Raw genomic sequence first — 27,182 nt, 5'->3', positions numbered from 1 at the left:
CTTATCTTAATTTCTAGGTTTATTGTTCGTACGGAACATTTAAGTAGGCACCTACCTTAATTTCTACTTAATTACGTTAATTTTAGGCATTTTACATTGGTAGGTAATTGAATTAATCTAGAGTAATTATTCATGGGTGCTCAGGTTGGCTGTCTACTGCGCGGCAGGCCGGATCATGAGGGACTGGTTAAGAGGAAGCTACAAGCCAAAAATGTGTAGATATATTCTTGGTATACCTTATATTTTAGGTACCTAATAGGCATTAATTATTTGACGGCCGGCATAGTCCAGTGGTAACGCATTGGACTGCCATTCCGAAGGTCGCGGGTTCGAACCCGGCGTGCGCAAATAAATTTTATTTGATTAATTTGTGTTATTTCACAATTAATTAATTAAAATAATATTTAGTATATTTACGGCACGTTCCAGAGTGGAAGATACTACCAGTATCGCCCTGGTGTAAGACCACCATTCAGAATTGAAACGTTACTCCAAATGGCTTTAGCCGTGTTTAGTGACTAGATCTGAATAGCCAGGTACTTCCCCACCTTCCTCTTTCCCTTCCCCACTTACCTTCAGCCTCACAACATCCCCCAATTGGGGATGCCATAGTCTCACTGGCTCCAGACGGGAGCAGTTGGGACTCTTGTGAGGTATACCTTCACTATAAAAAATAAAAAAATTAAAATCGCTTGACAAACGGAGTCTAGAAACGTTCGATTTCAAGCACAGAACTGGTTTTTATTTATTTTGTAAATAATTTTATAAGAAAGCAAAAACGTTAATCAAGTGAAACTGTCACAGATAATCTTAGCTATAATGCTGTATTTTTTAAAGTTGTTTCCTTTACGCGTTCATACATTTCTATTGAAAAAAAATTTTTTTTTGTAGTTTACATTTATATTTTTTATTGAGTAATTTATTATTTTATTTGTATTCTACTCAAGCGAAACGATAGGAAAACCTTCAATTTATCTAAAACATATTTTTTGTATTCATAATGTGCACCAGTTCGTTATAAAGATTAATCAAAATATTGATTTAGCATTAAGCTTCGCCTTAAGGGACAATCTCGGAAAATCGCCTTGCACCGCAGTGAAAGTGATGGATTCATAATTCCGTCACTCTTGGAAACACTGACCCCCAGATTTCTTACCTACCCCTCATATCTTATTCCTTCCTAGAACTTCTTCTCCTTCCTTCCCTAAAAAAACCTTCCACCCAGCATACCCAAAGAAGACATAGGCCTTGAGGAGAATTATTTTCCTCATGGCCTCCTAATGTTAAAAAATAATTTTAAAGCTATTTCTAGTCCTAAAATGGAGAATGAAGATCAATATATTTTTTTAAATAAATCCCGACTAAACATTTCCATCATAAATAATTTCTTCATTCCGTCTCTTTCTACAAAATTTGTCATAAATTCAACATCCAACTCCCGCCACCCATAGACACATTATTGCGTATTACCATAAACAAACCATCAAACTCTAATGGAGCGAGAATACCCGATACTAAACCATATTTCTGCTCTATGATTTTCGCAGAAGATGAATAAGTAATATTCGACAATATTCAAATGAGTTCAGTGACATCAAAATAATATTTACTTCAATTTTGATGTTCCATGACAAATGTTTTGTTCACGGGATTGATATTTTTCCTTGAAAAACTTATACCAAATTACTACCGATTTATAACAAGTTTCTCGTTAACTCTTTGTTTTCAAGTTCCAAAAAATATATATGTTTTTTTGAAGATAATATCTCTACATTTGTTATGCTAAAACGTTTATTATTTGAAATTCCCTCGGTAAAAAAAAATCGCAAACGAAGTTTCGACATTTATTAAAAACACGTTTTATTCTGTTATATATGTTAAAGGGATGAAAAAATTCAAGGTATTAAGTCTAACCAAGCATTTGTCATTTTTTTAGAGAGATTTTTGCTCTATTCCAAACGAGTCGTGTTTTTTTTTTAATTTTCATTTTCGCTTAATTATTAAAGTTTTTTTTAATAGAGAATTTTCCAATAAGAGGTGTTATATTGAATAGCCCGCTATTTCGGTAGATGTTACTTTTGAAGCTGTCATTTTTTAACATTTGACAAGTAAAAACTACGCCATTAATAAAAATCGAACGATACACGCTTCAACAAAGCATTGAAATTATTTAAATTCACTTGAGTGAATCAAATGCAAATCATCTTGAGTGATGAGGCCCATTTACACCTCGGTGGCTTCGTCAACAAGCAAAGTTGTCGGATCTGGGGCTCGGAAAACCCAAGAGTTATTATAGATAAGCCTCTCTATCCTCAACGTGTGACTGTTTGGTGCGGTTTATGGTCCGGTGGAGTCATTGGTCCTTATGTTTTCGAAAATGAGGCTTGAGCAACAGTTTCGGTGATTGAATTGCGCTATCGAGAGATAATTAATAATTTTTATGACGGCGCTACGTGCCACACAAGGAACGAAACCATTAATCTTTTACGATTGAATATCAAAATAACACCCCTTATTGGAAAACCCTGTACGTATATGTAAGGAATGTTCTCAAGCTAAACAACCTGAAAAAAGTCTATTACGCACTAGTCCAATCATTACTTCAGTATGGAATCATTGGGTGGGGAGGTGTATATGAAAAAAATTTAAGCTCTGTAAAAGTGGTACAAAAACTAATTATAAAAGTAGTTTTGAAAAAAAAAACAACATTCTCTTCAGCATCACTGTTCAAAATTTTCGAAGTACCAAAAATTGAAGACCTCTATAAAAAAGATGCAATATTACAAATAGGTATATAAAGAAACTGTAATAAAAAAACTTAAATTTAACTCATCCTTAAGGCATAATTTTAACATCCAAATTCCTCTATTTTCAACACAACAAATGCACAATAATTACATTTACAAAGGCATAAGATATTTTAATAGTCTTCCCGAAGAAGTGAAAAAAATACCAGATTATATTTTATTCAAAAAGAAGGTCAAATTTATCTTTAAAAAAAATTAATATCACCTATCAAATGTTATAACTTCAATTCATGTTACAATCATAATTAACGTCACAATCCTCTTTTAAGTTTATATTTATTGTACTGTATTTATGTTAATTACTGATATAAACATGAAATAATTGTCAAATAACTCCTACGCCAAGCTCAAGAGCTAGCACTCTTCATTGGAGTAGAAATTCAATAACTTGTTTTTCACTATTACCTATTATTACCTAATTTTATGTACAATGTAACAATGTTATAAGTTCAATAATAAAAAATAAAAATATATATATATAAACCTTTTGGAAGAAATTTTCTAAATGATGTTGAAAACCCAATCAAAATCCATTTCGTAGATTAGATGAAATAAGCGCACAAACAGACAGACACGGATAGCGATTTTATTTTATACTAATTTAAGTACGGCAGGATGTTAGCAAGTAATGTTAGGTGTCTGACATCGTCAGTGTAAAGCGAGATAGATATATTATAGTAGTATAAAAGCCCATGTAGGTATTAGTATAATTTCTGTGGCATCTTTATTTTGTACTACCTATTTAGAGAAAAGGAAATCGATCTTTCACGATTTTAAAGGCAACTTTGGTAATTATTTAAATAAAAATAATTGTACCTAACATGCTATATAAATATGATGAAATAATAAATAAATAAAAAAATATATAAAAAAAATTATTGATGGTTTAAATTTAAATTACAAATTACTGAATTACGTTAGAACATAAATTTGAGGTGCCCATATATTTTTAAAATTTGACTCAAAAATCGCTCTTTTTTTCTACTAAATGACGTGCACCCAGCGTTGTTCGGGGTTATGAATGGTTTAAAGTAAAGTTTTTGTTGTTAATTCTAGTGTACCTAATTACTTTTTATAATTAATACTAGCAGACGTGTACCGTTAACCTTAGGAGATAGACATGTGCTATCCCGGACTTTTCTGTAGAACTTTTTAAGATATACAATTCCTTAATACAATATTTTGATGTATCTCATAAGGTTTAGCCAGCTTTAGCAATGTAAGCGTCCGAAAATATACATTTTTACGACTTGATTAAAAAACATCGACTTTTCTCTATTTTCTATAAATATAAAATGCATGTATTATAATAATAAACCTTCCGGAAGAAAGTCTCTAAATGTTAATGAAAATCCTATCAAAATCCGTTGCGAAGTTTAGAAGAATTAAGCGCACGGACACACGTGGATAGCAGATAGTGTAAAAGACATTGAAAATGATTTTCTGTCAAAATATTATAATACAGTTCAGAGGCTACACGGAAAAAATGAGTTTTGTTAATTTATTAAGAACCCTCTTCAAATTATTGGTAATCCGTTCAAAAACGGAATTGTAGACCTCAATCTGTTTTTAACACGATTTAAATGTTAGTTGAAAATAAAATAAAATAAATTCAAATGATTTTTTATGAAGAAAAAACCCGATAGAAGTGCGCTGTGAGCGTGTCCGTGTGCCTGAAGTAAACACTTTTTTTCTTCAGAAATTCTTTCTTGAGCAAATAGAAAATTTTAATTACCTTTCGGGGGCTCAGGTGTCGAAAGGTTTTAGGTAATTTGTAATCCTACCGACATTGAAAACAACGTTTGGCTAAATAAATTTGTAACATAGCTATATAGATGGACTACCACTGGCTATTAGCTATTAGACAGAACACAAATTACTTCAAACGTATTGAACACTTTATCTTGGATCACCAGCCAAGACAGATTTTTTAAAAACCTTTTTATTAACTAAGCGTAGCGATATTCTGTTTTGACTCGATCATTTGTCAGTTCATCTTTCTGCAATTTTTTTTGTTACGTTCCGGTTCCGGTTCAAGATGGTGGCATGTTGGATACTACTTTTTAATCCGGCAAGATTTCGATTGATCGTGGTTACTACTATGTCAATAATATCAAATCAGAATAATCAATATTATGGTACCTATATCTATCTATCGGCCTAAAGAATGTTTGAACAAATAATTATTGTTTTTCAGGTTTTGGTCAAATTGTATAATTACTTGTTTGAAAAAAATACATGTTTTTGGTTTATAATTAAGTAGGTAAGTATTCTAGTTCCTACTTACAAACTAGTTAAAAAAATGGTTTAGTTTTTAAATAAGAGAAACACCTTTTTATGGACGCGTGGTTCATTGTTTACAGAACTAGTAATAATTTTAATATACAGGGTTTTCCAATAAGAGGTGTTATTTTGATATTCAATCGTAAAAGATCAATGGTTTTGTTGCTTGTGTGGCACGTAGCGCCGTTTTGTTGAAAGTAAACGTTGTCCAGATCAATACCATCCAATTCCGACCATAAAAAATCAGTAATCATCTCTCGATAGCGCAATCCATTCACCGTAACTGTTGCTCCAGCCTCATCTTCGAAAAAGTAAGGTCCAATGACTCCGCCGGACCAAAAAACCACACCAAACAGACACACGTTGAGGATAAAGAGGCTTTTCAACAATAACTCTTGGGTTTTCCGAGCCCCAGATGCGACAATTTTGCTTGTTGACGAAGCCACCGAGGTGGAAATGGGCCTCATCACTCAAGATGATTTACATTTGATTCACTCAAGGGAATTTTAATAATTTCAATGCGTTTTTGAAGCGTGTTTCATTCCATTTTTATTAATGGCGTAGTTTCTACTTGTCAAATGTCAAAAAATGACAGCTTCAAAAGTAACATCTACCGAAATAGCGGGCTATTCAAAATAACACCTCTTATTGGAAAACCCTGTATAATAATTTAGCCGGCGTATGTTTGTGCTAGCAAAACTTGAAAAGTAGTCGACCGATATCGCTGAAAATTTCAATGTTTATTCTTATTAGTGCAAGGAGTGTTTGGAGAGTGGTTTGAATGATAGAAAAAGTCGGGGACGCCCGAGGAATACTTAAAACAATATATCTGCACAGGAATGAGATACGGAGTCGATGTAATGTGGTTTTTTAACAGTAACATTCATAGTAGTGAATGATGGAAGAAGTCAGAGACGCATGAGAACGTCACTAGCAATAGTAGGTCCACTAGTCGTAATGGTACGATGTTAATTGACTTTTATTTTGATTGTAATGTTGTATTGTAAGCCGCGATTGCATTTAATCAGAGATGTGCAAAATGGGTACCCAAAACCATTTGAAATGCAAAATGGAAATTGGTCAAAACTTTTCCATTTGAAAATGCAAAATGCAAAATACTTATTTTAAAATGCATTGAAAAAGGAAAATGGTTTCTCAGGTTTTGACTAATATAATTTTTAAACAATTTTGTCATTTAATAATGGACATCAATGTAGAACAAACATATTACATGAGGGTAAATCCAAAAACACCACGACTATAGATTATGAAACCACAAAAAATTTGCGCGGTACTAATGTTGCACACATAAAAACATAGAAACTGCTATCTAACATTTAATATTACAGCGTCATGGCCCCATGTTCAGTATTTTTTGTAATGGTATCACTCAATTGCCAGGGCTCCTACCAGGGAGCAACTTGACAAATGTAAATTATCTCTCATAGCGAGGTTGAGGACCGACTGATATTTGGGGCTTATGAAAAAAATGAGTGGAGATAGTAGGAAGAATGTTGCAAAAAGCATTTAAAATGGAAAATGCATTGAGAAAAGCATTTAAAATGCAAAATGGTTTTTAGAAAAGCATTTAAAATGCAAAATGGAAAATACCCATTTTGCATTTTGCATTTCCATTTGAAATGGATTTATTTGAAATAAAGCACATCTCTGCATTTAATACTTGATTTGCTTTCGGTGTAAACTGTGCCTACTCTCAATCTCAATACAAGATTTCATAGTGAGACAGGCACAGGGCATCAACCATTTACTAATGTCATTTATAATGTTGAAAAAAATTAAAAAAAAAAAACTGTTTACGCAACTCGGGATTATCATAATGAATGCCATTTGAACGCGACATATTTTATTACAGATTTTGACATATGTTTTGATTTAGTTTATATAATTTTCATTTCAGGTCATTTTATAGTTATGGGTAAGGATAAAAACACGAGGAAGAGGACAACCGAGAGCATAGAATTGAAAGTGGTGCTAGTTTCTGGGAAGACTATTAACCGAAAGAGGGAACGCCAAGGAAAAAACGCTGACATTTCCACCTACTTTATATCGTGACCCGACACCCAAAGAACTAAATGTAACAGATTCAGTTGCCTGTACTCTTCTGCTGCTTGGTGTTATATTTTCAGTTTGAAATATATTTCTTTTGGAATTAAATTATAGGTTTGGTTTCCTCCGAAAGTAGAATCATATAAGTTGACGTCTTGTGTAGTCATATAGAAACCTCAAGTACGCCCAACAATTGAATTTGAGAGCCACCTCTGGGCTGGAGCCCCACAATACTTAATAAAACTACTTGATTTTGTCCGAAGGAGGGCGGTCGTCTCATTGACAATCCGTTTTTAATACAAATTTGCCATTACTAATGCACTGACGCAATGTATGCATGCTGAGTCTGTTCTACGGGTATTTCAATGGAGTTTACTCTAAGGAGCTAGCATAGACCTTAATTTTGGCTTCATGAGAACGGGTCGCTTCTTCGACTCATTTTAGTGTAAGACGCATTAATAAATCCCTTCCTACAGCCCCTACCTTAACCCGCCTCACAACGCTGCCTAATGGGGTGGCGACATAGCTCCCCTACCTTTACACTGTACAGACAGGACAGCTCATGTGGGGCGTCACATCAAATAGTTATTTACAGAAAAAATGTGTATCTATTAGTTTTTAAAAATCTAAATCGGTTGCGAATTTGAAGTTAGTCTTTATTTATTTATTTATTTAATATCAACGGTATAAATATACCATAAACAATGATAACATGTCACAGTTAAAATCGTAGAAATATTTTTAAAAAAGAATTACAAATATATGTGGCATTAATATCCGCCAGATCATTAATAGTCCAGTCAGTGGGGAGTTTTACCTTGCAAAAGGTTAGGTAGTAGCGATTTTGATATATGTTGTTAAGATTGGGACTCTAAAGAAAAAAAAAAGTTTTCGACCTTGGGAGGGTCGAGCTCGATCCGCCATCTTGGATTGAAGGTGCCAAAATTTGTTTTTTTTTAAATAATTGTGAAGTGGTCGTTTTTACAACCAAATTGTTGAACGCAAACTTAAAGACAACTAAATTACCTACATTTTTTGTAGAAAGTTTTTTTTTGTAAGTCTAATAGGTAACGAGTTACAGTGGCGGAAATGTAAATATTTTTCAAAAAAGTGATGAAATTCCCAACTCTGTAATTTTTGCGGGTTATTCATTACATAATTATAATAATTTTGTTAACTCATTTCCACACCACCATGAGGTAGAGAACATTGCGCATTTTTTTTATTGTGGTATCCCCAGTAGGTCAACTCCACAGATATACCAGCGTTATGCTACAGTAAATTATGTTACATTACTGTGAATTATGTTACTATAAATTATGTTACTTAATAACAGTCTTCGTCATCAATGTCATCATCTAACTCATTGCCTGTGATATTTGGGCTTCCATTGACAAAATCTCTTCTTCTTCGTCCTCGACATCGATGTGAACCTCTGGCGAATTTCGGCATGTTTGACCATTACAGCACCCACATACAATAGAACACTTAAATCCAGCTTTCCTGCAGCCACATGCAACGCCGCATCCTTTTTTACTATTGCATGAAATAAATTTTAAGTCTCGGGTGCTGGTTTCTTTGTCATTCTTACTGGAACAAGCCCGTTGATGTCACGTTTCCAGGCCCAGTTTTCTGGATTTTTTTGGATTCCATACCATTTTTGGACTTGATGGTACGTTCTAAATGCATGGTACCGTGTAGTCGTTCGTTAGTGGCAAAGAGGCAAGATTGAATTTGCTTTTTGTTGTCGACAACGACAACAATGGCGAAACGTTTGTAGAGGACTTCTTCCAAGGTTTCCTTATCCATGTCACCCCCGTATAAAGCAACAAGAAAGCGTGTTCCTGCAACTGCTATGTCTTCTGGTGTTGCATCATGTTGTTTGAAGATTCTTATCATGGCATTGAGTCTTGTGTCGTTTTGCACAAGCGAACTAAATTTATTTTTTCCTTGGTTGAAGAAGGACGATGTTGTATCGCAGCCGCTAAAGGCATGAAGAAACAGAATATTCTCAGCCGCCTCTTTGTATTTCACACTTTTCGCGAAATACAATCTTTCAAAAGTTTTGCCTCTACCGGGTTTGCGAAGATATATACTATTTTTTTGTGGTGCTAATGCTGTCATGCTGTCAGCAGAACTAGGAGATCAACGTCTTCGCCAATAATGAAAACAGCGTCATATGATGAACACAAGGAAATCGCAGTATTGACAATCAACTCATCAGCATCTTCTTCAGCCTGCTTAACTGTAAAATCATCCTGTATAAATTGCTTTGTAAGCATCGAAATCAGACGGACTTTGTTATTTTCATTGGCTAAAAATCGTTCTTATGAAACTTGAACTGGCATTGTTTAATCGAAAAGAACATCTGCAGACATGTGCTTCTTCGATCGGCGAAGTCTTTCTGCGGTTTTCGTATTTTTTTCACCATCATCAAGCGGATATCCATCGAAAACAATGACTGCATATGATCCATAGTGATTTCTTACATAGTGAACGTACTTCTCGCAAATTGACCCAAAATAATCATTCCGATTCCATACAACTTTATGTAAAAGATATCCTCCATCTACAACATTAATTTTGCTACCTTCAAGTTGCACGCCTTCTGGAAGTTGTTCGAAAACACCATAAAATGATGATTTCGTACCTTTGCGCACGAGCACACTGTGTGACCGAGCATCCAGGCAACGTCCTGTAACCACCCCGACTCAATCAGTGTTGCCAAGTCAGCTGTAGACTAGGATCCCACTATAACAAATCAACGTCATCGAGCACACGGATGATGCTATATAAGTATATTGTAACGTAGAAATTTGTTAAAATGATATTGTGTAATATGTTCGTACAAAATTTATCAAGAAAACTGGAGTTTTACAATTTTTTGTCAAAATTTTCTTCTTTCAACCACTGTAACTCGTTACCTATTAGACTTACAAAAAAAAACTTTCTACAAAAAATGTAGGTAATTTAGTTGTCTTTAAGTTTGCTTTCAACAATTTGGTTGTAAAAACGACCACTTCACAATTATTTTGAAAAAAACAAATTTTGGCACCTTCAATCCAAGATGGCGGATCGAGCTCGACCCTCCCAAGGTCGAAAACTTTTTTTTTTCTTTAGAGTCCCAATCTTAACAACATATGTGAAAATCGCTACTACCTAACCTTTTGCAAGGTGGAGCCCTTTTTTATCCCCCACTGACTGGACTATAATATCCGACAGACAATTAATATCCAAACCAATTGCACATATCATTAATAACAGCATACAGCAAGGAATTTACCCAAAAATATATAAAAATACAATAATAACCCCGATCTTCAAATCAGGAATTACATCTGACGTCTCGAACTACCGTCCCATATCTATTGTATCTAACGTAGCAAAAATATTTGAAAAAGTCGTAAAGTCACAATTAACTAAACATATCACTTCAAATAAAATCATTAATGATAACCAATTCGGCTTCAGAGAAAATTTAGGTACGCAAGATGCAATCGCAAAAATAACCTCTATAATATATAATGCTCTTGACTCGGGAAATAAATGTTTAAGTATATTCATCGATCTAAGAAAAGCCTTTGACAGTATAAGCCACAAGAAGCTAATAAAAAAATAGAAAATATTGGAATTCAAGGAACAGTTAAAGAATGGTTTAAAAGTTATCTTCATAAAAGACACCAACACGTAAAAATTAACAATATATTGAGTGAACCCACCTATTCCGAATTTGGAATTCCTCAAGGGACAGTTCTAGGCCCAATATTGTTTATCATTTACGTGAATGAAATGCTTACAGTACCAAAAAATGGAAAAATCATATCTTTCGCCGACGACACAGTTTTAATCATAGAAAAAAAAAACTTGGTAAGAAGCCTATCAAACTGCGAACGTAGAAATAAACAACTTAAAACAATGGTTGGATGACAACTACCTCTCCTTAAACTCTGATAAAACCTAATTCATGACTTTCACATTATCAGACAAAATGCACCCAACAATAAATTCCAATATAACTATCCATAACTCTTGTAATAATTATACTGACAACTGCTATTCACCTAAATGCTCAAAAATCTCAAAAAAAGTAATATTAAATATTTAGGCATAATTATAGACCAACATATTAAATGGACTGAACATATTGCGCAAACTGTAAATAGAATACGTAAACTTTATTACGTATTCCTCAAACTAAGAAATATATTACATAAATCTTTGCTACAAAAGGTTTACTATGCATTAGCCCAATCAGTTCTGCAATACGGAATAATAGGATGGGTAGGAGCGTATAAAACCATCTTAACCCCACTTGAAATTGTACATAGAAGACTAATCAAAATAATTCTTAAGAAACAATTAGACTATTCAACCCAAAAATTATTCGATGAATTCAAAGTATTACCAATAAATAAAATTTATCAAAAAAACGCATTACTACAAATCCATTAAGACAAACTAACAATAAAGTCATTTAGCACCAGACCGAGAACCTTAGGACAAATAATAATCCCTAAACTTAATACTATACAACAGCCCAACATCATTACACATACTCAGCAATAAAATGCTTTAACGAAATACCCTATAGAAATACAATCCGAGAGGAATTATGAAATTTTTAAACAAAAACTAAAAACATATTTTACTATTAAATAATTTTTAAGTATGTGTTACGATGTGCCAACCTATATTTCCATTATGTACAAAATAAATGCCATCTTATAATTTTCATTATGTATAAAAATAATTTTTTATTATGTACAAAAAAAAAAACATTTGCTACTTATATTTTTATTATACGAGTATATAAAAAAGTAGTCCTTCATGCATCCAAATTGTAACAACTGATAAGTATGTATAGTACTGTCAATTTGATAGTGCTACCTCCCTAAACACGAGAATTTCTCACAAGAGATACAAGTACATAAGTTTCTATAGTGCAAATAAGGTAGAATTAGATTTAATTAATATTGATTGAAAAGATTTGATAGCATAGCCCTCTTGTACCTACCTTGCGTGCAGTTAAATAGATCTGCCACATCTGCGTATCTATTACTAACTTCATGCAACCTAGGTACAAGCGAGTGTTTGGAATACTCAGTCCTGATATTGTTGCATTTAAACAAAATTTTAGAACGAGTAGCTCTCGTGGGTATATGAAATTCAATGAGGTTAATTAAATCAGGAATGTCTATACTACCATTTACAATTTTGAACATAAATATTATACATAAATAGTCTTGTAACAATTGAGCCCTTATGTGTGCGAAAAAACAGCATTATCGAAATAACGCGGTTTGTCCGAATATACATTCAAATTACGCGCCATATATCCAACTATGTTCACAGAAAAAAATCGTTTTAAAATTTCAACCACAGACTTCTCGAGTACAAGCTGAATTTTTTTATTGAAATTGTGCGATCAGCGTTTGGAAATTTTGTCATTATTTTGGTGATAAAGTAAAAATTTTTGCATTGTTTTACTTATTAGTATTTAAGTAACGTGTGCAATTTTTAATAATCACATTTTATAATAGAAAAACAAACAAATATCGGTACCTATATGTAAAAATGGCGTTATTTTTTAAAATTTTAACGAATGAATTGAATAAAATAAAGAAAACGTGTTGTCTATCAAATCAAATACCTTATTATTTATACATTTATTTGACTTTCAATGTTTGTATGCTCGCTACAGCCAAATTAAACAGCCAACATAATGATTGGATTATTTGTATAGCGCCGTTTTCGTGAGAAAATCACGCCAAGGGCGCTTAAGAGGAAGCTACAAGCCAAAAATGTGTATATTCTTGGTATACCTTATATCGTAGGTAATAGGCATTAAAATCGCTTGACAAACGGAGTCTAGAAACGATCGATTTCAAGCAAAAAACTGGTTTTTACTTATTTTGTAAATAATATTATAAGAAAGCAAAAAAGTTAATCAATTGAAACTGTCACAGACAATCTTAGCTATAATACTGTATTTTTTAAAAGTTCCATTATGCGTTTATACATTTCTATTAAAAAAAATTTAGTAGGTAGTAAGCATTTATATTTTTTATTGAGTAATTTATTTTTTTATTTGTATTCTACTCAAGGGAAGCGTTAAAACCTTCAATTTAACAAAAGCATATTTTTTCGAATTCATAATGTCACCAATTCGTTATAATCAAAAATCAAAATAGTGATTTGGCATTAAGCTTCGCTTAACAACTTAATTTATGCATTTAATTTATTTCTTAGACTTATAACGAATTTCTTTTGAATTATAACTAAGTTTCATAGCTAGAGACTTATAACTGGTGGCTTATAACTAAGACTTTAAGTAATGACTTAAAACTAAACACATTTTAATGACCGAGTGGGTATTTACACAATACCGCTATAATACCTACTGTTTAAACTAGAGATTTACGACTAACATACATATTTACGTTTACAAATATAGATTGTTATGATTTCTGCCCGTGGTGTCAGTGGTAAGGTATAAAATATTTCAAAAATAGTTTAAGCGTAATAAATAGTTATTACATTAAAGTGGGTAGTCAAGGAGAAAATTGCCCTGAGTTGAGCAATGAAATACTACTGCTTAGAACTAACTCACTTGTCAATTACAGGGTTTTCCAATAAGCGATGTTATTTTGATATTCAATCGTAAAAGATCAATGGTTTCATTGCTTGTGTGCCACGTAGCGCCGTCTTGTTGAAAGTAAACGTTATTCAGATCAATACCATCCAATTCCGGCCATAAAAAATCATTAATCATCTCTCGATAGCGCAATCCATTCACCGAAACTGTTGCTCCAGCCTCATTTTCGAAAAAGTAAGGTCCAATGACTCCGTCGGACCATAAAAGGCACCAAACAGTCACACGTTGAGGATAGAGAGGCTTTTCAAAAATAACTCTTGGGTTTTCCGAGCCCCAGATGCGACAATTTTGCTTGTTGACGAAGCCACCGAGGTGGAAATGGGCCTCATCACTCAAGATGATTTGCATTTGATTCACTCAAGTGAATTTTAATAATTTCAATGCGTTGTTGAAGCGTGTATCGTTCCATTTTTATTAATGACGTAGTTTTTTCATGTCAAATATAAAAAAATGACAGCTTCAAAAGTAACATCTACCGAAATAGCGGGCTATTCAAAATAACATCTCTTATTGGAAAACCCTCTATATATCAGTAGGTACAATAAATACTTATTATGTTACTAACATTAGTCACAATTAATTATTATTGCTTTCAGGACGAGGTTTTAAATATAAGAGATGCCCAGTCGTTTCTCCCCTGACATTAATAAAAAAAATCTGGTTGCTGGAATTCACCTACAGAACCGAGTAGGTACAGGTTCAACTAACGAGTGTCATCATTTAATTGATTAGTGCCTAGTTGATTTTGTAGAAATATGTATTAAATATTTGTAAGTTCACAAATATAAACAATGAGATCATTATACATTTTCGCATGTTAGGAAATCAGTGGTGCAAAACGTAAGCATCGTGTGTAGGTACTCAAAATGTTAACTTCAAACTGTAAGCACGATTTTAGCAAATATTACCTGGCGCTCGTGTTAATGTCCAAGCTCTGTCATTTTCCTTGTCAAAAAGCTCGGTGTCGAATTTTACTACCTTTCTGAACGAGGCTTGAATCCTCAACATTGTATTTAATAGGTACTACCATTTTTTATTTATTTATTTTATATATATATATATAAATTACAAACAATACAAAACAAAATGAACCTCTGTCTGTCCAACTGGGAAGAATTCCCGTTTCAGGACAGCCAAATTGTGTATTTAGTACATAATATTCTTACAATGGAATGGCGATGCTGTCAAAACAAATTTTGAGAAAATTGTTGATTGCATTCGAAGTGACAGGATGGTTTCTTTATCCTTGAAAGAATCGCAAAAATGTAATTTATTACCAGGGTCAATTTGGATAACATTGGTAATTGCATTCAGAACAGATAAATGGTTTCTTTCGGGACATCACAAGTCTGAGATTCTTTCCAGGGCATTTTGGAGAACATTTACAATTGTATAGTTAGAATTTCCACATATATAAATCAGTATAAGACATATGAATCCTATAGTACTATATTTTTAGAATTTATTAGGTGATAGAAATTACACATTACTAGACCAGAATATATGCCGTATGACATGAATTTACAATTTTAAAATTTCGAATCTTTATTTATTAAATGGTTAGTCATTATTATACAGTAATCGAAATAAAACCGCGCAAAAGATTCGCAAATTTAAATTTAAATAATAACAACAATGAAGATCAAGTATTAGGAACAAAAATAACCAACTGCTTCCAACATTAAACATACTCATTATGCACACATCAGTCTTACATTATTTGCGAATCTCTACATTCCTCAAACGATCGTATGTGGTTTTATCACACATACGCCTCAGGGATCATTTCGGTCGATAACTTTTCATCGTTCTCACGCACGACTGCAGATAGCCAATGTACAAACAACAGTTCACGTCGAATAAATTGAGAACACTTAGGACCGATTGTTTTACAGAATTTGAACAATTCTTCAAATTTCAAAGTTGATTTTGAAATTCTTTGAAGATTTTATTCAAGTTCTGTTAATATTTCAGTTTTGTGTAATGATATGAGAACAGAACTTCAATAGAACCTTTACAGATCGTGAAAATCAACTTTGAAATAACCCGTCCTCAATCGTTTTGAACTGTTGTTTGTTCGTTGGTAATTTGCGGTCATGCTCGGAAAAAAAGACAAATTACCGACATTATCGATAAAATCTTTATCAATCGACCGATAACTAGATAACCTGAATGACGTTTTTATTTAGCATTATTCTATTATTTAGAAGCGTCGTAATTGTAACGCATTTATCGTAAACTATGTACAGTGGTGCATCACACAACGAACTTAATTCGTTCCAGGAGCAAGTTCGTTATGCGAAAAGTTCGTTATGTGAAACGCGTTTTCCCATAACAATACATGTTAAAAAAAATAATTCGTTCTGTAGCATAAAATATGGTAAGATGACATAAAAAAAAGATAAATTTTTTGTTATTATTTTTATTTAGATACATCTAAAAACATAATGAAAAAAACACACATTTTTTAATTTTAAGAAATAATCGAATCTTGCACATCTTCATCCATTTTCCGCCGATGGTGCAGTGAAAAACCTGTCCAAAGTCGCTCGGCATTCTTTTCCAGAAAAGACCCGTTTCATCGGCATTGAACACTTGTTGTGGGCAGTATCCTTCATCCATAATAAATTTTTGAAAATTAATAGAGAACTTTTCTGCTTCTTTTTTATCAGCACTGCCAGCCTCACCATGCATATTAACGCTGTGGATTCCATACCTTTTCTTAAATCTAAAAAACCACCCCCTGCTGGCTTTGAAATCTTCTTTATTATCTTGATTGCTGCTACTTCCAGGGATGTTTTTCTTTAGATCTTCATAAATTATCTTGGCCTTGTAACAGATAATATCTTGGGTTGTTACGTCACCTTTCACCTGCCTGTCCTTAATCCAAATCGCTAATAGCCTCTCCATTTCCTCGTGGATTGAAGATCTATGTTTTTCATTAAATAGTTTTGATACTCCTTTGGCTACTTTGGCTGATTTTATTGCATCCTTGTTTTTCAAAATGGTGAAAATGGTGGTCTTGTTGAGGCCAAACTCTTTGACGAGGTCACACTGTTTTACCCCACATTCACTCCTTCTAATTATTTCCTGTTTCATTTCAAGAGAAATCACCTTCCTGCTTTTTTTAGAACCCATCATATAAAAAAAATGTTGAGTTTATCTTAAAAGGACGACTGCCGTGATACGTGTGCGATTTAATTCGTAATGAAGAACGATTGCTGCGATACGTGCGTAAGTTAAGCGTACTACGCAGTGACTAACGAGTCTAACGACTGCCTGCGCGGGAGGATGCAATTAATCGGCAGTGATCGTAGAAGATCGGGCGACTTCGTTGTGTGAAGCGAAGTTCGTTGTATGAATCGTGAAATGAACGAAAAGGAAGTTCGTTGTGTGCAGCATTCGCTGTGCGAGGCGTTCGTTGTGTGAGGCACCACTGTACTTGTATTTGCTTCAAAATTACGTATTTATCAACCTGTACTTACTATTATTTTTATGCCATCTTAACTTGTTTATTTCTCGTTTATTTTCTCTTTTCTTATTTAATTTATTAAATTAAACTATTTAATTATTCAATAATTAACGTCTTGTTTCGGGGATTTTACTAATGAATATTAAGAAATATACATTATTTATTGTACATAACTGAATTGCTTCATTAACAACATTTTATATTTGTTTAAAGATAAATTGAAGATGTCCACTGACTTGGTATAATTGTTTCCCTCTATTAGTATTCTAGGCAAAGAGGAATACATATGGTAGTTAGTCCCAGAATTTCTGCACTGAAATAAATCCTGACTTCTAGTATTACGTTGTAGAATCCGGAAGCTTATCAATTCTAGCAATACCGGACTATCGACTAAATCATTTAGAATTTTATATAGAAATACCAAGTCAGTGAGAATTCTTCTGTCTGACAATTTGAGCATATTCATATAGTTTAACAGAGTGTTGTAGTTCAACATAATGTACATTTAAATGGATAATTATATGTAGTACTTATGTATTATGTTCATCTTTTAATTATTTTGTTTTTTTTATTTTTTGCTATTTAAACATTAAAATCCTTGTGTTGTTATATTATTTTCTAATAAATAAAATATACCTACACAGAAATTTAAGATAATAAGAAATTAAAGATGTTTACTAAACTAAAAATTAATATTTTATAACTTTGAGGCTCTTCAGTTTCATTTCCTTTCCATAAAAGACCGTGAGTATTTTACTTATTTACTCTTATTTCTTGTTTACTAGCATTGTTCGAGGCCATCATGATCAGGTAGATGCAATTTACTGCGATTTCAAAAAAGCTTTTGACAAGGTTGATCACCTTATTCTTATTAAAAAAATTATGTATAACGGAATTAGGGGAAACTTATTACGTTGGTTCATCTCATACTTATCAAAAAGACAACAAGCTGTATCGTTACGAGGACATACTTCCGTATGGGAACTAGTTGCTTCTGGCGTATCACAGGGATCAATCCTAGGTCCGCTGCTATTTATACTTTTTATTAATACTGTTTCTGAATGTTTCATGCAATGTTTATTTCTCTTATACGCCGATGACATAACAATATTTGCCATTGTTAGGAATTTAAATGATTGTCTGCTCATCCAACGAGACTTAGTTACAACAAATGTAAATAAATAAGCTTCACTAAAAATCATAACGCTATCATACACAATTATTATGCAGTAATTCTTGTAAAACGTATATCATGTAAAAGTCCATCGGGGCATTTATAATAAATAAATATCTAAATTCAAATAATTCATTCAAATACAAGATAAAAACCGTCAGAAAGAAACCCAAAACCGCAGTCACATAAAACCAATGGATATGGTTACAATTGACGAACTCGGCACATCTCTTTACAACCCAGACTAGATTCTATTGTATAACTATATCGATTTGTGGGTACATTAACCATTGGCGGCTTCCACATTCCTAAGCATCCGTTACCAATGGCATTGGCAATTCTCCCCCATTATTTGCGGAGAATCGGGAGAATTATGGAAGACTCCGTTGGGAGTCGACCCTTGACCTCTGCGCGGCGGGTGACACTCCCACTGGGCCATCGAGCAGGGGATCTTCACAGTGTTTTGTTAGTTTGTAGTTTTATTGGCGAGCGCTATGGTTTTGAGGGATGGTTAAATAATCAATGGATATGTTGCGATTGGGGTATTTTAAAATGGAACTGAGATGGCGTCAAGATATGATACAGATGACAAATATTTTAAATATGTTTATCAAAGTGTGTTTGTCAATAAATTCAAACGTTTCATATTCAAATAGAGCACATCATATCCGAAAACGAATCGCTATTTAGTTTTATTTAAATATTTATGTTTGTTTGTAATAAATTAGGCACATATACTTTTCAAGAGGGTAAATAATAATAATAACAGCATTCGTATAGCGCTGTTTTATGTTATTTCAATTCAGGTGCGCTTTATTATAATAAACTTAAAAAAAGAACTTTCCAAAGATGTTTTATTAAATTCACGCGGTAAAAGTCAATTAAAACAATATATGTCCGAAATAAACTCGCTTTTCCGATAACATATTAACAATATGAAATAATTAATGGATTAAAACTGGCGAAAAATAACACAAATAATAGTAAATATATTGAATTACACTAATATAATAGTGAAATGGTCATTAGAATATAAATTATGAATAAAAACATGATTTCAATCACAAATAAAAAAAACTGTCATTTTGCGGGGAAACTGACGAGCATATGCATATGCGTATGCATCTGCATATGCGCATGCGTAAAAGTAGCGCATGTGCATATGCAGACAGCGATGTTAACAGTTCTTTAGCAGCGCAGTTAGAGACATATTTTATTTGTAATAATTCGAAATAGAAATTGTACAGTCTTTGTACAACGTGTGACAAAAATACCATTTAACGGTTGTGGAGTTATTTTTATTAGTACGGCTGATATATATATATATATATATATAGGTATATATGGAACTCACCTTATTTATGTAGCATACTTTTATTATTTGAAATCTTCTATTTTTTGTAATAAATTAATAAATAAAATATACAAAGCAATTTAAAGAGAACAAGTTAACAAAAACAGTTCCTGCATACAGATGTTTGCTAAGCTAAAAAATAATATTTTATAACTTTGAGGATCTCTAGTTTCACTTCTCTTCCATAAAATAACCTTCACACGGCATCCCCAAAGATGACAGGGGCCTGGAGGGATTTTTTTTCTCCAAAGCCTCCTTTGTGAAGCTAATGTATAAAAAAAGTTTGGGATGAATGACAAACTAATCCCCTCAGTGTACTAATCAAATTAAAAATAATTGCCGTCGTACTAAGTATCTAGTACCTACAGAAAAATACAGGGTTCTCCAATAGGAGGTGTTATTTTGAATAGCCCGCTATTTCGGTAGATGTTACTTTTGAAGCTGTCATTTTTTAACATTTGACAAGTAGAAACTACGCCATTAATAAAAATGGAACGCTACACGCTTCAACAACGCATTGAAATTATTAAAATTCACTTGAGTGAATCAAATGCAAATCATCTTGAGTGATGAGGCCCATTTCCACCTCGGTGTCTTCGTCAACAAGCAAAATTGTCGCATCTGGAGCTCGGAAAATCCAAGAGTTATTGTTGAAAAGCCTCTCTATCTTCAACGTGGGACTGTTTGGTGCGGTTTATGGTCCGGCGGATTCATTGGACCTTACTTTTTCGAAAATGAGGCTGGAGCAACAGTTACGGTGAATGGATTGCGCTATCGAGAGATGATTAATGATTTTTATGGTCGGAATTGGATGTTATTGATATGGACAACGTTCATTTTTAACAAGGCGGCGTTACGTGCTACACAAGCAACGAAACCATTGATCTTTTACGATTGAATATCAAAATAACACCTCTTATTGGAAAACCCTTTATTTATTTTCATCGTTGTGCTGCATCACATACATTTCTATAAGCCAACGTTTCTAGGGGTTTTGACGGTATTTCGGCCACTAAAAGAACAGATTTGGTTTTGTTCATAGTCGTTTAGTGCCCCCCACCATACCGCCCCCCCGGCCCAGGGACCCGCGCAGAATGGCCTACGATAGCTTTTTAGTCCTATTGGAGATAATATACTTTCATTATAAATTTATTGTGGGAGAAGTGTGCAGTGATTATTATGGGACAGTTGTGGGTGAATTTAAAATAACGAAATGATTTAAAACTGCCAGAGCTGCAAATGGATTGTTTATTTAATTAAATATATAGACATAAATGTAAGTTAAAAGTATAAGGTATAAAGTATACAGCATAAAGTGTAATATACGGTATAAAGTGTAAAGGTTAAATATAAAGTTAAGTATAAAGTATAATTTACGGTATGAAGTGTAAGGTTAAACATAAAGTTAAGTTAAATATAAATAATAAATTATAAAAAAAGTAAAAAAAAGGTAAAAACGGTTAAAAAAAAACAACCTAAAGCTGAAAATAATTTAAAGATTCTCAAATTATTATAAGCATTAATTACTCGCCTGAAATATCCATACAAATTGAAAATATCTCCCGAATAAAAATAAATGAATTGAACCCGCACCTTCTGATGTCCGGCCAGGTGCTCTGTACCACTGAGCTACGTCGGTTTATTCCCAACCCGCCAAATAATTTAATATGTACAAGTACTGTATTTTATTTTATTATTTACTGTAATATATATTTTTGTCTTGCTTTCTGTAAAAAAAAAAAAATTCAGTCGACAATTACTGTTATTATTTTTTTCCACCTGTAACCAACCAAATTTATTTTTATAGGAAATACTTTGTAAGTGCGAAATTTCCCACTAGATGGCGTCGAGACATACGATATCTTCATTTATTGGTGAAATATTTTTGACTAGTCAAATATTATTATTTTTTAATGATAAACTAGTGTTTTTAAGACAAGGTTTTATGCATAGGTTTTACAGAGCACCTGACCGAACCTCAGAAGGCACGGGTTCAATTCCCGTTGGCGGCATTTATTTTTACTCGGGAGATATTTTCAATTTGTATTAATATTTCGGGCGACTGATTATTGCTTATAATTATTTGTTATCCTTTATGCTATGCAAAAAACCTTGTCTTATAAACATTAGTTTATCATTAAAAAATAAGAGTAATTAATGCTTATAATAATTTGTTATCCTTTGTGCTATGCATAAAAACCTTGTCTTATAAACACTAGTAAAAATAATAAAGTTCTCACTTTATTATAGTTTATTATTGCAATCCTGTGATACATAGGTTCGTTCGTTACCTATTCTATACACGGTGTCCGGAAACTCGTAGTACAAGCGGGAAACTGGAGAATCTACACCACATGGGGAACCCAAAAAAACATAAAGTTTTTTGATTTGAGCATTTTCAAAAAAAAAAAAAAAAAACAAAAAAAAATATTTTTCGGCTATTTTAGGGTTAAAGTTTTTTCTGGTGTTTAGGGTTGAATAACAGATGTTTTAACCCTGCAGAGCAGAAATATTTTATGATTACACCGGGTTAAATGAAGGGTGATTTCAAAATAATGCTTCAAATCCGAGTTTCTTCATTTGTTTTACTTTCAAATAGTTTTAATTAGTTGGGTACTTTGATCTTCAGTAATAATTTATAAGAATTTGATTAATAAAAAAAAAATAAAAAAAAATCAACTTCAAACTCGATTTACTCGATAACGAAAGCTCAAATAAAAAAAAAGTATACTACAAAATCGACTCCAAATGTGATGTAGATTCACCAGTTTCCCGCTTGTACTACGAGTTTCCGGACAGCCTGTATACTACTTTATTAATCCACTCGAGCGATGGGTGTTCTGTTTACAAGTCAATCAATGCACCTAGATTTTACTATTTATATCATATTTTTACGTTCAGTTTCACATTGTGGCAAGCCATTAAATTTAAAAAAAATAGTTATTAAATTATTTAATTTAGTATAAAAATGTACATTCACTTCATTAATATTATCCGTTTCTTTTTTAAGATATTCTCCAGGAATTTTTTGCACAAAAAGATTATGTAACTTATATGCCAGTTCTCATACAGCTAATGGTTATATTAAAAATCTATCCGTATTCTGTTCTACAGGTCCAGTATTTTTCATATTTTCCACAACTCTCCAACAATCTACGAGGAATGGTTTTTACCAACCACGAAATTTTTCAAAATTGGCTTAATGATTTCTTCATTTCGAAGGAAGTTTTGCATCACCCAATAGATTGTAACGTATCGTCAATTTAATCAACTCAATGATTGTACTTGAGATCATAATATAAGGTCCACCCCATCGCCCCCTGCCCCAAGTCCGGTTATTTACTCGCCGAGTCCGTGCGGGGAAATTTGCTGACAGTTTCTTTCTATCGCCCCCCTTAAAAAGTCCCAGTCCCGCCCACCGGGTGATTGGATTAGGTTTTATATAAAGGCATCCGAAAAAACCACCTCTTTAGAACTGGTGGTCTTTTTTACACTGTACTAAACATATATTGAGGGAAGTAGAATTAAATAAAAAAATATTTTGAGGGAATTAGATTTAAATAAAAAAATATTTTGAGGGAATTATATTTAAATAAAAAAATATATTGAGGGAATTAGATTTAAATAAAAAAATATGCAATTCATTTCCTTAAACACGTTTCTTTTAGAACATTTACGAAATAGCTTTTCTTAGTTTAATTTTAGTGTCCAGATGGCAATGGATAATATTATAATATATTTATTTATTTATATTATTTGATGGCTTTTACAAACATATGATAATGTACATAATAATTCAGTGGAACAGTAATCAAAAGTAAAATTTGCATTTAAAATTGTATAGAACTCATGCAGAAGAATAGTATTATGATAACCTTAATTGAGGTACGTTATTATAGCCTTCTTGTAACTATATTCTGTGCAGTTGAACAAATCTACAATTTCTGCAAAAGTATTGTCAACTGCATGCAATCTAGTTACAAGCGAGTATCTCAATGACTCAGTCCTTATATTGTTGTTGCAATTAAAAAGAATTTTCGATTGACTAGTTCTTGATGGTATGTTGAAGGTGATTAGGCGTAGTAAATCAGGGCTGTCTATAATTCGATTAATAACTTTAAAAATAAAAGGAAAACAACTTGAAGCCTGCTGTCTAACTGAGAGTTTTAATAATGTTAATTCTTTCATCAGGTGGTTGTAATTTATAGTTTCTATTGGTAGACCGAGTTTATAGTTAAAATATCTGATTTAAAACAACATCAATCAGAGTGAGCGTTCATTGAACATAATCAAACATGATTCCATTAATTTAAAAACATTATTTTGTTGAAACAACTCTCGAACAATAAATTGATAGACAATATGCTCGCAATAGGCGAATCAAAAGTGGACTGTAAAATATTAATTGTGAACTTTGAAGTTGACCCAACTATGGTTGGATATGGTGAACATGGAGTAAGGAAGGAATCCGACTTACCCTTTTGATGTTCTTCAAAGATGATGATGGTATGATTTCACTCACAGGAGATATGATTTCACGCAACAAGTTTTCATAACATCCAGGTTGGATACGAAACACACTGAGGGAACCGAATATGTTCACTGCACAGGAATTCTACCCTGAGTCAATATCAATAACAGCACTGATAACAAATAGATGTTCATCAAACAGGCTCCATCAATAAACTGGTTTGACAGTCACTTTTCTTGTTGGAAAATATCACACACACACGTGGGTATGGTCAGATAATGATAGGGGAAATGCAAGGACAATGTTAAAGGGACATTAATAGTTGCGTCAACAAACAATGATGTTCCAAAAAGATAGAAATGTCTTTTGTCAGCTGAAATTACACAAATAATTTATATGATGTACTAATTATGGTGTGATTTTCATGATTCGAGAGATTTTTCCGTTTCAGGACGCAAATTTTTCAGTTATAAATAATAGAAACAGTTGAAGTTGGGTATTTACTTTAGAGTTGGACAACCAACAAATACCTATTGTGGGCTGTAAGAAATTGCAAATTAGCTATAAACTAAACCCTTTACAATACTTCCCAAGACATTTTAATTTTTTTTAAATCACTTGGAGTTCAAATAAACAAATGTTTTTGGGTGCAGCAACAAAGATTTCCAATCAGATTACATTTAATGTGCACTTTTGTATGCAAATCACAACAAAACATGGACTTTTTTACCTCATTGTTCTCGGAATCAGTAATATCAGTATAGCTAGAACGCAAGCAAAAGAAGATGAGTAGACGTACGACTCTTGTCATGAGCAGAAAGGGCGTGATTTATTAGTGGTTAGGGAGGATTCTTTGGTGGCTTGCCACGCCGCACCGCCTCCCATACCACGCTTTATTCTGGACTACGCGACTCGACGCTAGAGAATGTTCTCTCGTTTTTCTATAACATCTGTATTAACTCCGAGTGTTTTCCTGCAGGTGACGGCAATGACTCTTCGTCAGAATGCGCCGGGGCTACTGCGGGTTCTGCTTCAGCCAGGTCTAGGAGACGTAGGACCGCCTTTACCAGCGAGCAGCTCCTCGAGCTGGAGCGAGAGTTCCACGCCAAGAAGTACCTTAGCCTGACGGAGCGGAGTCAGATCGCCTCTGCCCTGAAGCTGAGCGAAGTCCAGGTGGGTTATTCGCCTTTTTCTTCTTCATAAATAAAAAAAATCCTCTTTTTCTTCCTTTTCTTCGACTTTTTCTTCTTCTCCATCTTTCTGGCGTTCAGCTTTGAAGATAAGTCTCCCTCAATGGTTTCAATTGTGTCGTTTCACAGTGACTCTCAACCTAAACGAAGCCCGTAGATCTTTGTTCTTGTTCTCTATCTGGTTATTTTCCTATCCATTATTATCCATATTCTCTTTAATCAGTCTTCTGGCGTCCAGCTTTTTGGAAATGGACTTCTCTTAAATCTCCCCAGTTTTGTGGTTTCTTGGTGGTTCTCATAAATACGTAGTCGGTAGTTCTTTACTGTCCACCTCCGATTCTTTTTCCCAACAAGGACGTAATACGCTGATCTTTGAATTTTAACTATCATCTCTCGTGTCACATGCCAAGCATCACGGGTCACTTGACGATAGAGATTGGTGGTAATATCAGCCAACTTTGACTTGCGCCTACAGCAGTACATCTTATATATCATGTCTCTTTTCAAGACTCATTGTACTGTGGCGATAGCTATGTTTTTTTTGTATGGTGTAATCTGTAGGTCTATAATAATGAACCCATTTGATGAGTCAATATGCTGGAATATACAGTCAGTATAACAACATTAGTCGAAAGGTGAACTTCGAGAAGAGAGACTACTCCAATACAATTTCTGATATTAGTACTAAACTCGCTCTGAATTCTTGCTTGTATTTCAGTCACATTAACCAAAAACATTTCTTGCAGGTCAAAATCTGGTTCCAGAACCGCCGTGCAAAATGGAAGCGTGTAAAAGCAGGACTTGCTTCCGGAAGTCACTCCTCATCCGGGGGTAAAACTAACACAAACGCCACCAAGATTGTTGTCCCGATTCCCGTCCACGTCAACAGATTCGCAGTCAGGACACAGCACCACCAGCTCGAGAAGCAGAACGGGGTCCAGTTCAACTACCAGCAAATCACTCCTGGAACTTCTGGACAGCCTCATCTCAACGTGTCCCAAAGTTCTGCCTTTCTAAGTGCTGGGAAAATTGGACAACTGGGAACTGGGGTTCAGAACGGAAATGGTAATATGATGGGGGGGCCTTTGGGAGGTATGGGATTTAGTGCCATGTCCAGGTTAAGTCAGTTAGGACAGCAAGCTGCAGCTTCTAGAAGCTTTCAGAGGCATAATAGTTAGAGGTGTGATTTGGGATTACGACCCGATGCTATTAAATACGTCACGAATACCATGTGAGGATATTCACGTTTATTAAGGTAGTTGGTTGACCAGGCCGTTGTCAAATGTCTTTTGGAGAATCTTTGGGTATTCCTAGTTTTTTGCAGAATGAGAATAATGGTAAAAGTACCTTTTTAGGTATATTTTTATTATTCTGTTGCATTGCTATACCCATTGCTGGATAATATATACTTCCTTCCCGCATTTCCTGACTTAAATTGTTGATGTTTTTAAAAATTATTTTCATTTAATTATTAACGCAATTTTTAGGGCTTTTCGTCTTCTTTTTATACATGTCACATTAACAATCTTTTGAATTTATTTAGTGATAAAGAAGTCCACTGACTCGGTATTATTATTTCCCTCCATTATTTTTCAGGGCAATGCAGGGTACTACAGTATTATACTGTAGTTAGTCCCATAATTTCTGTACTTAAAATAAAGGCCGACTACTATTAATTAATAATGGAATCCGAAAGCTTATTAGCAAGC

General features: G+C 33.5%; 1 protein-coding gene across 1 annotated transcript in view; it reads left to right on the top strand.

The window, feature by feature from the left end:
• The window catches only part of unpg (homeobox protein unplugged), a 28,458-nt gene extending 1,564 nt beyond the window's left edge, over window positions 1–26,894 (top strand). Inside the window, exons 2-3 of the mRNA XM_089647834.1 lie at window positions 25,263–25,456; window positions 26,220–26,894. Coding sequence (XP_089503960.1) covers window positions 25,263–25,456; window positions 26,220–26,651 — 626 coding nt within the window. The 3' untranslated portion in view covers window positions 26,652–26,894. The remainder of the gene's footprint in view (window positions 1–25,262; window positions 25,457–26,219) is intronic.
• Window positions 26,895–27,182: the final 288 nt, after the last annotated feature.

Source organism: Hesperophylax consimilis, chromosome 27, assembly GCF_061612785.1.
Source record: "Hesperophylax consimilis isolate HC1 chromosome 27, BYU_Hcon_1.0, whole genome shotgun sequence".
In the NCBI taxonomy this organism is placed as follows: Eukaryota; Metazoa; Arthropoda; class Insecta; order Trichoptera; family Limnephilidae; genus Hesperophylax; species Hesperophylax consimilis.
Note: the sequence above shows the minus strand (reverse complement) of the source record. Positions and strands in the feature narration are given on the sequence as shown.